Source organism: Hibiscus syriacus, unplaced genomic scaffold, assembly GCF_006381635.1.
Source record: "Hibiscus syriacus cultivar Baekdansim isolate YM2019G1 unplaced genomic scaffold, ASM638163v2 tig00116944_pilon, whole genome shotgun sequence".
Lineage (NCBI taxonomy): Eukaryota > Viridiplantae > Streptophyta > Magnoliopsida > Malvales > Malvaceae > Hibiscus > Hibiscus syriacus.
This window is the reverse complement of record NW_024063479.1, coordinates 1-14615: the sequence shown is the minus strand read 5'-3', so window position 1 is coordinate 14615 and position 14615 is coordinate 1. Positions and strand designations below refer to the sequence as shown.

General features: G+C 36.2%; 1 protein-coding gene and 1 pseudogene across 1 annotated transcript; one reads left to right on the top strand and one right to left on the bottom strand.

The window, feature by feature from the left end:
• Positions 1-310: 310 nt before the first annotated feature.
• On the top strand, positions 311-2195 carry LOC120188437 (annotated as a pseudogene).
• Positions 2196-2539: 344 nt separating this feature from the next.
• Positions 2540-9663, bottom strand: LOC120188436. Its single transcript, XM_039191882.1, has 9 exons — positions 9392-9663; positions 9198-9275; positions 7925-8596; positions 7107-7209; positions 6543-6643; positions 6261-6435; positions 5858-6028; positions 5437-5588; positions 2540-2878 (listed from the first exon to the last, which is right to left on the bottom strand). Exons 1-9 carry the CDS (start codon positions 9650-9652, stop codon positions 2540-2542), a joined length of 2052 nt encoding a protein of 683 aa, XP_039047813.1. The 5' UTR covers positions 9653-9663.
• Positions 9664-14615: the final 4952 nt, after the last annotated feature.

The following is a 14615-nucleotide window of genomic DNA, read 5'->3' as shown; positions in this document are numbered from 1 at the left end:
TACTAAAATTGTAGTTTACCCTAGAAAATTTACATACTTGTGTAGTAGCGGTTCAAAACCTGAACAAACCACCGGCAAAAATGAAAGCTTCTGAGGTCAACGGGCAACTACTACCTCCCATAAACCAACGGTTAAAGGCCCAAACATATTTCCAATAACAACAAACTTCGAACACCAATTCCCGTTTTTTACGTTATACTTTTCTCTTCCAATTTTTGTTCATAATCCCATCCTTAATGTCCATCTTCTCCAACACACATGAAATAATGGAATAATTACGCCTTGTTCGGCTTGGCTATTGAATCTCACCATGGACGACAACCACAACGGTGAAACCGAAAGCGTTTCAGACGGTGTGGACGAGAAGAAAAAACCTGATGAGTCTTCCTCGGACCCTAGTTTTAAACTTGATCAATTCATCGAAAGGTTAGCTTCCGGTGACAATGAATTTACCTGCATCGACCAATTCTTGGAGCTTGTTGATTGCCAGATTGCAGTCTATGAACTTAGGGAGCCTCGGCAAGGTTTGGCCTAAACATGGTGGAAGAGGCCTCGTTTTTCGAATTCGTAAATCGACTCTCTCATAAATAAGCTTGAAGAATTCCCATCTGATTCCGGTGCAACTTCTTGCTTCAACCGAGCAGGCTCCGTTCACCACCATGCGCAAAAATGAGTTCCGTGCTCTTCTCAATGATTCTCGACAGACCACCGATATAAGTACGGATTGCGGGGGACTCGAAAATGGAGGAAGAGTTTCCGTATCTTTCGGCTGAATCTATAGCTATCATGAACAAAATCGCTAACACAATGATCTTTGCAGGGTACGAGGCAGAGTGTTGCATTGCTTATAGTGGTCTTAGGCTAAAAGCACTGGATGCCGAGTTGAGCAAGCTATCATTTGAGACTGTCAATGTCGACGATGCCGAAAGGATGAGTTGGGAATCACTTGAAGTCGAGATCTGTAATTGGATTAATGTTATGAAACATTGCATCAACAATCTCATTTCGGGCGAATGCAAGCTCTGCAATTTGGTATTTTCCAAGCATCCTTTAACCGCTCAGAGATTGCTCAGCGAACTCGTGACATCCTTGACCACAGGGCTTCTTAATTTTCCAAATGCTATGGTGTTGCCTTGACAATACTCCACGGAGAAACTATTCAAATTCTTAGATATATACGAGGCATTGAGTGATTTGAAAAATCTGGATATTGGCAATTACTTGTCAGCCAAGGAACTCGTGTCTGAGACATCTCTGGTGCAACGTAAGATCGGTGAAACCGCAGTGAGCATTTTCTCTCAGCTTGAGAATTCAATCAAGAGTGACAATGCAGGCAGAATCGCAGTCACCGGAGGTGCTGTTCACCCCTTGACTCGCTATACAATGAATTATCTAAAGTATGCTTGTAAATATAAGGACATATTAGATGAAGTATTCCAAAAGAACACTGAAACGGAGAGATTGGCCGTGGAGAAAGTTCCGGAGAACTACACAGAAAAGGATGATAGGTGCCTTCCGGCATCCCCTTTTGCATTAAAGTTAATGAAGGTCATGGATCTATCAGATGCCAACATTGAGATGAAATCGACGCTCTATAAGAGCCCGTCGTTGTGATACGTTTTCTTAATGAACAACGGGAGATACATCTTGCAGAAGATCAAGGAGTCGACCAAAATTCACAAAATGATCGGTCAAGCTTGGTCTCGGAAACGAACATCGGAGTTAAGGCGCTACCATAAAATGTACCAAAGAGAAACATGGGCAATGTGTTGCAGACCATAAGCCATGAGGGTGTGCAAATTAATGGGAAAGTGTCAAAGCCTATACTAAAAGAAAGGTTCAAGAACTTCAACATCTTGTTCGACGAAATCCTCAAGACACAGAGCACTTGGGTGGTAAGCGACGGACAGCTTAAATTGTAGCTTAGAGTGTCGATATCATCAGTGATGATTCCGGCATACAGGGCATTTGCGGGGAGATTCCAGTCATGTTTTGATAACAGTAAACAATCAGGGAAATACATAAAGCATCAACCGGAAGATATCGAGGAGTTGCTCGAACAACTTTTCGAGGGACATACGACATGGTTAGGAGATCATAATCGGGACCCTATTAGGAAGATGAAGAAGATCAGGTTGCCTGCTTTTGTGTGGTTAATTCATGTTTATAACCTTAATTTGTCATCAACAAGGTAGAACCAATTTTTGTGAACTACTAGTGTTTGTTCACATCTGCTAAATGCTTTGGAATATTACAACGAGCTCGAGTGTATGGATTTGAGTGTAAAATGTTTGTATGTTTATAAGTTGCTGTGAAGTTTGGAGTTTGTTTTGGATGATTTGTATCAAATTTTCTCATTGTAATGATCGTTCTTTAGTTGTGCAGTAGCAGTTTATCCGCATTTTTTTGTTCGGTAATGCAAATTAAAGTATTTTTCAAATCTTGTCGGCATGTATATATATATTGAAGGATATTTTCTGACCCTTTAGATGTAAACAGAGTAATTATATATATAATGTAACTATATATATAAATATAATTACGCGCGCAAGGGTGGTGCAGCTGGCCGCGGTGGTGATATTCGGCGTGAGCAGTTGCTGCATGTGCCATGCTGCCAAGAGGCTGTTGTGCGGAATGGGGGTGAACCCAACAGTTTACGAGCTCGACCGACCACCAAGATTCTCGAGGGAAAGAGATCGAGAAGGCGCTGTCGAGACTTGTCGGCAATTCGCATATTGTTCCGGTTGTGTGTCCTTGGTGGGAAGCTGATAGTTGCCATGGGCCATGCATGGTTAACCTGCAGAGTAAAATAGTTTGCCAATTCACTCCAGCCCCCCTTAGTTGAACCTCCTTTGAACATGCAACATTGGCAATAGTTCTGCAACAGTTTTGGAGAAGGATTATCAGAAAAAAACTTTCATTGATCAGTTCAAGTGACCAAAGAAGCTACATTTCCAACAAATTAAGGCATTTGTATGACAATTTTCTTTTGGAATGATCAGGGATTCAAATTGCGGACCGAAAACGTGATAGCGGCCGTGATATTGCGGTAGCGCCGCCATCCGAAACCGATTTTCATGATTTTTACGGTAGGTAATGAATTCACACCAAAGTTGTATGTCGCGCCCACAATTTAAGGAGTAATGGTGGATTGCGTCGATCATGGGACGTTATAAGCGTTATTCCAACCGTGATTTCAATTTCCAACCATAATTTTTTCTTTGTTTCAAAAAATAAAAGGTCGAGGGAGGAGTAGGGGAGGGGGAAGTTGAGAGTGAAAGCATGATTTTTTTTTTTTCAGACAATGAAATCGGGGGAGGGGAGGGGTTGCTTTATTTATTTTTAATATCATTTAGAATATAATTTTAAATGATATATTAATTTGACATCCCTCCCACTTTTAGAATTTATAATGTAATCCCTACTTTAAAATGTAAACTTTAATTTTTATTTAATTTAGTCTTAATTTCGGTAATATAAATTTTACAATTTAAATTTTACAATTTTATTTTAATTATATTTAATTTAGTTATTTTAGGGTAAGTTGTGCTACAATTAAAAAATTCACGACTGTGATACCCGCAATGACATCTGTTATGTACACAACCGTGATAAACGCGATGCGATCGAAAACGTGACCGCGAACGCTATTTAAAATTCTGGGATGATGTCTTATTTGGTACATGTATTTAATAAAATGGCTAATATGATACCTATATTTAATAAAATGTTTAATTTGGTACATATTTTGACCTAATGTTCAATGTTATACATATATTTTTTTAAATAAATTATTTTAATTTAGAAATTTTAATCCCACCCATTAAATTTAGTTAATTCAATAATATAAAAAATTGTAAAACTTAAAAATTCTACATTATTTGAATCCAAACTTTCTCTGTATAAAGGGAATGTTGCAGTTTAATGACATTTATTACTCAAAATTTAAAACAAATACAGTTTAGCTTCTACATGAACAAAAACGTACATGTAAAACCAAGATATTAGGTTAAATAACAATCACATATATTGTTTAAAATATAGGTAAAAACAAACATGTAAGATTTTTAATTTTGAAATTAAATACATGGTTTAATATAAAAATAAGGGTCTAAATTATACCTTTTTTCTATTTAGCTGTATAAAATATTTTTCGATCAATCCAAGTGTCTATTGTTATAAACATTACCATTTTAAGTGTCTCAACTGTAACAGTTGTTAAAAGAGTTTGTTAAGTGACACGTGTCATATTCGAGTAATTTAAAAAAAAATACTTATAAAAAATTTAATATTATTATATTAAAAATCCCAATTTCTTTAAAATTACAACAACAACAAAAACTCAAATCCCTAATCAACTATAAAATCCTTGACCCTAACCTCACCTTCTCCATTGTCGGCCACAGTCGTTGTCGCCTTTGCCACCCTTAACATATCTCTTGTCGATTGTCATCAAACACGCCATCAAATCGCATGGGAGTCGAAATTTTGGGGTCCGTCATTTAAGGGTTTATGTTGTTTTTTCATCGTCGGGGATGTTAGGTTTCTAGGTTATGGGTTATCGAGTTTAGTTTGTATTCAAGTGGAGGTTCTAGTGGAGATTAGGCCGACGACAACATCGGCAAACGAGACGACCAGCGTGAGCATAGGTATTAAAATTAGCGTTTTCAAAGTTTTGAATTTTTTTAAGATTTGAGAAAATTTTAAGGTTTTTAAAAAATATATAATTTAAGTTTTTTATTTTAAATATTTTTTTTAAATTTTATAAATGTAACACGTCATGTAACAGAACGTTTTAATAGCCATTATGTCCAAGACACTTAAAATGATAAAGTTTATAACGTTAGACACCTAGATTGACCGAAAAATAATTTAAGTACCTAAATAAAAAAATGTATAATTTGAGTATTTATTTTTATATTAAGCCTAAATATATCGATTCTTTTAAATCAGTTATTTAGCTCATGTCAATTTCTAAAAAGGAGAGCTAACTTATGTTAATTTCAAAAATGAACAATTTAAAACAAAAAAAAATATAATCCTCAATATTTATACATTATGTAAATTTGATCCAATTATAAAAAAATCCAACATAATTTTATAAATGTTGAGGGGACAAAATTCTAACAAAGTCTAGCTGTAGGATACAACAAGGCAGGCACTATTCCAGCTAATATCAACGGCATAACTCAATCACAAACAACAAAGCCGGCATGGCATGCAAAACAGAGCCACTACAAAACACTATTAAGACCTTTCTCAAATAGCAGGCGTCAGTCATACCTGCAAACTAGATAATCCTTAACCCAGAAAAAAAAATGGAGAATTCTAAGCTATGCTATGCAATGCGATGAAATTCTCCTACAAAAGGATTGTGACAGAACTACATTACATTGCATGCCAAAATAAATGCATATTCCATACTGCCACGATTACCAGCAAATGGTACCCAACGTTGCCCGGGAAATGAACATCTGCTGCTTCCACCAAATATTTTGCAGTGATGTTTCTCGGCGCAGCTTTCATTATGTTCAACCGTCGTATCGACTGAGAAACTGGACTATACACGGGTAAACTTGCTCCACTGCCTGCAGTTTGAACAAATTTTGAAACAGCAGTCAAATATCGATCAAATGGCCAGTTAGTCAATACTTTTTTCTGTTAGAAATGCTTACCATTCGTCCTCCCACCAGATCATAATGAGCATAATGTGGACCCATACGTTCACCGAATATTTTGTAGGAAACCAAATTATGAGGAAGAAGCTTCAAGTTTCTGATTTAAAAGACAAGGAATAAAAACATATTAACATGTACGAAAGCCAGAGGATGAGCTGGATTATGTGCATTAAACTTACCTTCTACAGCTTCTGGTGGACAGATTAGATCTCGATCTCCTGCAATAGCCAGGACGGGTACATTGGTTTTATGTATATGATCCTTGAAGAAAAATTTACCAGTCCTATCAGACAGCCCCCATTCTCGAAAAGCTGACGTGAGCTGTAGAAGAAGTTTAGCTGGTATAGTACCTAGAAATCATGAAAGACATTATGCCAGTCACCATCCAAAATAGAGCAATAGAGATCACTTTCAGAGAACTATAAATTTGGAAACCCAGTTTTCTGTCTATTGACTTTGTGTGTCCATTACACTCATTAACAACAGATGTTCGTTTACATAGAAAGGGGAGAGCTTTAAATTCTGATAAGAACAGATGTAATATTTCACATGATGTATGAAGAAAAATATACCCGTACTTACAGAAGCTGTTTAAGATGAGTTTTTTTAGCAACTCAGGATGCATCATGTCCTCTGCTGATATTAGATTATTTAGCCAACCTAAGACGCATGGAGGCCGAAATGATAGAGGATATGCAGCTGCCAAAAGGGTTCCTAATGGAACAACAGGTAAATTAAGAGCTTGTGCAGGATCTGCCTGCATACCAAGTTCCATGATGTTACTTTCTCGACAAACCTATTTCTATCAAACTTTTAAACAGGTTGTTATCATACATAGCAATCAAAATCGGTTTACTGACTTACAAGCGGTACGAGCAATTTGAGTGCGGAATTTGAACATTTGTAATCAAGTGATGATGCCAATGTAACAATAGCCTTAAGCTCAGGTTCCCTTCTTTCAAAACCTTACAAGATGTATAATACATAACCAGTGACAACTTTTATCAACAGAAAAGATAACTATGAAAAGAAGCACATTAGTTATTACATAGTGTACAACAAACCAATCAATTACAAATTGGAATTAAAACATATAGAAAGTGTATTATAGAGTTAACTAAGTGAAAACTTATAGCTGGAAAATGAGAAGACAACAAACTGAAAAAGGGACAGTTTAAAGCAGCAGTAACAAAACAAAATTGAAGTCACGCTCAAAATGTGATTGATAATATATATTTTGTTTCCTGCACTGATTATTGTTTACCTAAGGCAGTTTTATGGTTATGGGTTGATGAATTGTTAGTTTAAAGCTTAGAATAAGACAAGGGTATACACAATGTGACATAAATTAAGGGATGAATCTTGCATTAGAATAGACGGGTGAAAATCATTGGAGTGTCGCATAAATTGCAAATGATGGTATCTTACCACACCGTGACAGCATAGCATAAAGCAATATGCCTCCCATTGAATGACCAACTGCAAGTAGTTTTCCATCCTTCGGCTTTGTCTGTGCTCTTATGTATTCCATCTATATGAATGAAAATTGTCAATTCAATCTATAGACAGTAGACATAATAGTATGTAAATGCAAAATAACAATTTTAGATCCATAACATTCTAATTCAGAAAGTAAAATAAAATTGATAGCTGAAGTACACAAATGGTCCCCAGACTATACGGCGTTGCTTTCTTAAGTCTCTCAACTATTAAAAGTTACAAAATAGTCACTTGACTATTCATATGCTACAAACTTGTCTTTTTCCGTTAAAAATTTGACGACCGTCTGAGCTGGACGCTACTGATTGGGATATGATAAAACTATAACTATATTTTAATGATGTCTACAGGCACCGTCGTTACTTTCAAGCATTGGCTCAATGACCTAATATTTCAAGCATTGACTCGACGACATAATATAAACGAATACTCGATCCACAAATTACAACTAAAACAGCTTTGGGATCAAGCATTGACTCGACGACATAATGTAAATGAATACTCGATCCACAAATTGCAACTAAAACAGTTTTGGGATCAGATTTTATCATATCCTAGTCACTTAACGTCCATCTCAGACGACTATCAACTTTTTAACGAAAAATGAAGAGTTTGGAATATGTTTATTGTTAGGTGAGCATTTTGTAACTTTTAATAATATGGGACTCAACAAAGCATCGCCTTATAGTCGGGGGACTATTTGTGAACTTTACCCAAAAATGATTCATGGCAAAATGTCACCTCACCGCAGCAGGAACATCCTCCTCCAGATAGTGATCAAAATCCCAATCATACTTCACAATCAAGTCAAGTTGTTTCTGAAAACCTTCTATTGTTGATGAAAGCCGCTCTTGCATATCGAAAAACTGAGTTGAAACAGATCGTTGGCCTTCTTCAATAATATTTACCAGCCTTTCACTCAGATCTCTAATTTGGCTAGCAATACCAGAGTTTTGCTGTTTTTCCAATGAGTTGGAAAGTTTCACCCTCACCTCCTCAAAGCGTTCAGACAACTGAGAACCTTCCAAAAGTTTTGATGTTTGATCAAAAAATTTAGCAGAGATGAGCCTTGATTGGCCATCACTGAGAAAGCCAGAAAGTCTCTCAGACAAACGCATCAAAATTTCTGTCAACTTCGAAACTAATTTTGATTCATCCCATGCTGTTGCGATCCCTATTGAATCTACTCCAAGAAAAGAAAGCTCAAAATCTGAATCTGAAAATGAACCAGAAACATTATTTGGCTGCTGCATAGGGGAAACTCCACCCTTAGCAACAGCTTCCATCAGCTCAGATACTGCATCAGCATTTTCCTTGATTTCTTTGAAATTTGATCCCTGCACACTGAGTCCTGTACCACGAACTTCAAGAATCCATGTCTCAAATCCTTGGCCAGACATGTATCTCGCAAATGAAGACTGCAATGCATATTGCATTTATCAGGACAATGGTAAAATGTTTGTTTCACCACGAGTGTAGGTATTCATGTAAGCATGCAGAAAATGGTAAAATAAATGGCATTCTTAACTGTGAGATAGTCATGACAATAGGAAGTTTTTTCATGCAATTTCTTCAATAAGTATATAGTTAGTTGACTAACCAAGACAACATAAAATGAAATATTTTCTAACAGAAGTCAACAAGTCGTAACTGTTGGTGGCATAAAGGATCCTAATGGATTGAACCATCATTTATCAGCTTTTCATAAAAGCATGGCTCATGGTGTTGACCAAGGGTCTTGGATCAAACTTGGACTTGGGAATTATGAAATATCCCTGGTAGCTATCTCCAGGGTGAACAGAAGTGTTTTTTTTTTGAAAGGGGGTGAACAGAAGTTTTGGTATACTATGTAGTTACAATATTGGCAGCTGATAATCTACAATATCATAATCTAAATCGTCTTCTTGGGCTCATCAGAATCTGGTTTTAGATAACATAACTAGATAATGTCAACGCTATCAGTAATTCCAACCATAAGATTCATATTCAACAATTTCAAAACAAAAACACATAATTTACCTCAGGAGAAAGATCGTATCCGATGGCGTTAGTCCCCACTCCAGATAACAATAACAAGGGATGATTTCTCGGGGGAGCCTGCTACAAAGAAGTGTTGTTTATAATCACTTCATTTCATCCATTGATTAAGTTAAACAAAAGCAAACAAAAAAATCGATAAAAATTTTGAAATCAAATCAAATAAGTCCAAAAACCTGAGGAGGAGGATGATAGCGCCAGAGGGCAAGGCGCCAATCAGAATTGGGAGCGGAGACATAGTGGAGCTCGTCGGCGGTACAAATGGAAGGCTTGTCGCGAACGCTAGCGGTGGCAGAGAAAGCTCTTGAAAGCGGGGCGAACGAGGCGGCGGAATAAGAAAGGACAGGTGGGAGAGAGAGGGCAGACCTACGTAATGGACTGAGAGAACCGAACCTCGAGAAGGCCATATGAAAAGCGGACCCGATATCGGATTGCATTTGAACCGGGAATTGGAGCGCACACATCTTATACTATTCCATTCTGGTTATTGCTTGGCGGTGGCTTTGCTTCGTAAATGGTTTTTTCTTCCTCTTAAAATTCAGTTTTAGATCGAATGACATTGGGATTAGTTCAGAAATCCGTAACATTATTTCTATAATTAGATATTTTAATAAAACTTGAATTAATTTTCTTATTCCAGCCGCCAAGGCTGAGCGACACAAACATATCAACTGATGAGACAGCACCGCCAATAGTAACGGCGGCTGCACCAGCTGGCGTTCTCAGCAGGTACCCACGTGCTCTTCACGTGAGTAGGGGAATCAAAGCCTCGACTTCTACAGAATGGTCTACACCTCCTCTGTGTAGAGTCTTTCTTGGCTTGGTTCCCACAATCTTGACACGTTGTCCCTGAGAGCTTGAACTTGAACCTCCGCCACCACTTGTTCGTATCAAATTCATGGAAGAAGAAATGGTGTTATCAAGAACTGATGATGGGGTTTTTTTAAAGATTATGAGGGGAGCTTTGATTCTGCCATAACTGCATCCCACCGAGTTTGTTACGACCATTGTTATTCAGTAAATCAGAATCTTCCATATTTTGTGGAGCTAAACATGGAGATGCTGTAAGAAGTGGGAAAACACCGACGCCAACACCAAGTGCTGTGGCAGCATTTTGACCGTTGATCTGATCATTTCCAATGATGGGATCTTGAGCATTTCGGTGATGGTGATGATGATGATGTTAAAAGACGCAGGAGCAACAAGAAGAGAAGTCTCTATAGAGGTAAATATAAGAGAATTTTTCGTATATGTATAGGTTATTTTTGTTTAATATTTCATTAATTTAAAAGATTGTTATTAAAATTATGAGAATGTTTTAATAATAAATTTTTAATTATTATTTAAATTGTTTATATAATTTTGTATTGGTTATTTTTTAAAAAAATTACACTTATATTTTTCTTGAATCAAATAAAAGTTGTTAGTTTTATTAAAATAGAAAAAATTTAAATTATAATAACAATTTACAATTATAGGTGTAAATTAAACATATAATGAGGACATTTTCTATAGTCATATACACGAAACTAACTACTAACGATCATATAAGGACTATATAAGAAAAAAAATTATAATGAAAAAAAACATACGATGAAAGAAGGAAGCCAAAACCCTAGAAAGTTATCGGAATCTGAAAGATATTTGTCGTTTATCTCCACCCTTGAGGGACTAAGTTCGATAACTAACCAGGATGACCAAAGAGAAACAAAGAAAGTTAAAGAGCGCTACAAAGAATCGACGAACACCAAGGAACCAATAAACGACTCAAACATGCAAGACACCGAGGAAGGGCATAACAAAACTATATATATTAGCGTCGATGTAAACCCTGCGGAAAGATTATCGTATGAAGCGATGGTTACCAATGGAACTAGTAAAAACAATACCCTAAACCCACTGATAAGAGACACTGACATTATCCTTGAGGAAGGAGATGTAACTATTGATGAATCCGGTTCATATCCGAAGATACAATTTTTCGAACGAGTTCATGAACAAATAGAGTGCAACATGAGCCAAACGATAATTGTTCATCTACTTGGAAAGAAAATAGGATTTCAAGCACTGTGGCGCCCCTGGGTAACTTCAACCTAATCGACTTAGACAATGAATACTTCCTAGTCAAATTTGAAAAAAGAGAAGATTACACCAAAGTTCTTACGGAGGGACCCTGGACGATCTATGGCAATTATCTCACTGTCCAACTATGGAGTCGAGGTTTCTCCATGTGGGAAAAACACCCTTTCTAAGTAATAGTATGGGTGTGGCTTACAAGGCTTCCCTATAAATATTATAATAAGACATTATTCGAACGATTGCGAATACCATAGAAAGAGTCATCAAGGTTGATTTAGACTTCTAGTGGTAGTTGACCTTAACAAACCACTTCTTCTTTGCATCGAGACTTTACCCAAAAACTTGAATATGAAGGTTTACATCAGATTTGATTCAGCTATGGAGTATATGGCCATACGAAAGAGTCATGTGATACCAATAAAGAGAATACCCTAGAGCAATCAAAGAACAATGAAACAACTAGTGCAAACAACATATCATTAGAGAACACTAAGGATGATAATCAGTTTGGTCCCCGAATGGTCATGGCTCCAAGAATTAGGTGAACAAAAACTCAATTAGAAAAGCGCACAACAACCGAAACAAGGAGGAGCGATATATATAGCTCAAGATTTTCAGTACTCCAAGATTTGGAAGACTCAAGGGAGATCCTACTAAAAGATCATATCCATGAAAATACACCAGCTAAGAACGTAAAAACAGGCAATGAAGAAAATCAAGTTTATAATACCAGGAAAGCAGACAAAGAAAGTAGGACGTACATCGAGAATAACAAGAACATGAAGAATTCCTCAACTACCATCCCAAACAAAATTGCACAGACACAAAAAGGAAAAGTTGTAATAAGAATAGAGGAAAGTGAGGACAATCTAATTGACGCACCAATCACGACCGGAAATGTCCAGAACAAGGAAAACCAAGGAATAATCATACATGACCAGGAAGTCGAGATTCTATGTAATGAAAATGGTGAAATCACTGAACACTCGAAGACTATTGGTGAGGGTATACACACATCAGTATCCATCAAGGAAGACGAACGCATTGTTGGGTACATAGAAAGGTGGCAGACAGTAAAATTTGTTGAAGAATGAAGGTCTTTGTTGAAGAAGTTGACGAATGATGAAGGATTTGACAAGTTATTAAGTAGGGTGAATGTTGAAGAATGAAGGTCTTTGATGTGTTTATTATGAGTTGTCAAGTAGGGTGAATGTTTAAGAATGTTGTGCATGAATTTTGTTAAGAATCTGTTAAGAGTTTGTTATAGGGTTGCTTACAAAGTTGGTAAAAAAGACGGTTAGAGTTGTTTGTTCAGCCTTGTATATAAGCACCCTTTGTATGACTTTAAGAGAGTCAATTTCCTTATAATAAAATGATTCTAAGATTTTATTCTCTTCTTTTCTTTGTTATGAGCGTTTACATAATAATTGTTTGAATATCTTAACATGGTATCAGAGCTCATAACCTGGAATATTTTTGGTTTCCAAATCCCTCATTTACTTCTAATAATCATAAGATAAACATTAAGATTTGTATAATTAGAAACATATACATTATCCATTGAAGCATCTAGCTCAGGCATGACCTCACGTGAACAAGACTCTGTCAACTCTAGGCAAAATCACCTCATTCTCTTTTAATACAGTAGGCACTCTATTCAATGCAATCACATCACTTCCAGAACATAATGGAAAGGCTGAGCGGAAACACAGGCATGTGGTTGAAATGAGACTGACTTTATTGGCTCAAGTAAATTTACCTCTGGAATTTTGGAGCCATGCTTTTAAAGCAGCTGTTTATTTGATAAATCAATTACCGACTAATGTTATAGCTGGTAAGTCTCCTTTTGAGATACTTTATCGAACATCATCTAATTATTCTGCTTTGAGGGTGTTTGGTTGTGCTTGTTTTCCGTTTCTTAGGCTTTTTAATAGGCACAAGTTGAAGTTTCATTCTCAGCAATGTGTGGTTCTTGGATACAGTTCATCTCATAAGGGTTATAAATGTTTGGATGAGAATGGTCGAATATTTGTATATCGTCATGTAATTTTTGATGAGACGGTTTTTTCATATAGTGTTTGCAAGGTTGTTGAGAAGCATGATGATGCTCATAAAGTTTCCAATGGAGTTTTGCCTGTGATTGTTGTTTCACAAGATCGGGCTACAGTTAACGGAGGTGCTAATGCTAAGCATTTAACTTCAATTCAAGGTGCTTGTAATACTAATGAACATATAGTTTTATCTAACCCTAATGTTAAAACTGATCAAGGGTTGACTACTACTGGTATTAATGGGTTGACTAATGATGTAAATGAAGTTTTCATGCAAGAGGAGAAACATGGTTTTGAAAGTGATGTGATTGCATTGAACATAATCCCTACTGTATCAAAAGAGAATGAGATGGTTTTGCCTAGAGTTGACAGAGAGTCTTGTTCATATGAGATCATGCTTGAGCTAGCTGCTTCAATGGATAATGTACATCTTTCTAATGATACAAATCTTAATGTTCATCATATGATCACCAGAAGTAAACGAGGGATTTGGAAACCAAAAATATTTTAGGTTGCGAGTTCTGATCGAGAGCCTCTGTAACATCCTAAATATTAGGCTAGTGACCAAAGTGTAAGATTTTAAAACTTCATGATCAATTTAGATAAATTAAAAAGTTTAGGGATTTAATTGGAAATTATTGGTGTATGTTGATTAACAAGAATTGAAAGATGAAAGGGTATAATGGTCATTAAACAAAAAATAATTAAAAATTCATTAGTGGTTTATTATAAACACGTGGAGAAGAAGAAAAAAGGGAAATCTAGAATTCTTTCATCTTCATCTTTTCTTCCTCCTCTCTACCGTGAGTTCATACCTAAGGTGAGTTTGTCTCAAGTTCATTACTCCTTTCATTTTTAAGTTAGTTCTTGGTCTTTGGGTGTTATATAAGCTTAAGGAAAGCTTAAGATTGATTAAAACTATGAGATGAGTGAATTAAAGATGAATTTATAAAAAGGGTTTTTGAGCGACTTGATAAAAAATGATTAGTAATTGAATTTGGAAGTTAAATTTGACTTGTCACCAGTTAGAATAAGAAGTTTAAGCTATTGGAAAAGAATTTGGGACATGTTAATAAATTGGTATAACTTTTGGTTTCAAGTGATCATGTGGGATCTTGGATGTTTAAGTGTGTTTAAGTAATATAAGTTGGTTTTTATAAGAGTAGTCGAGTTTAAAGGCCTAAAATGAGAGTAAAGTGGGAAATTAAACAGAGTTTTGGTAAATTTTGGGTTGAAATGAGTAAGTTCTAGGCAAAGGGTATCGATACTG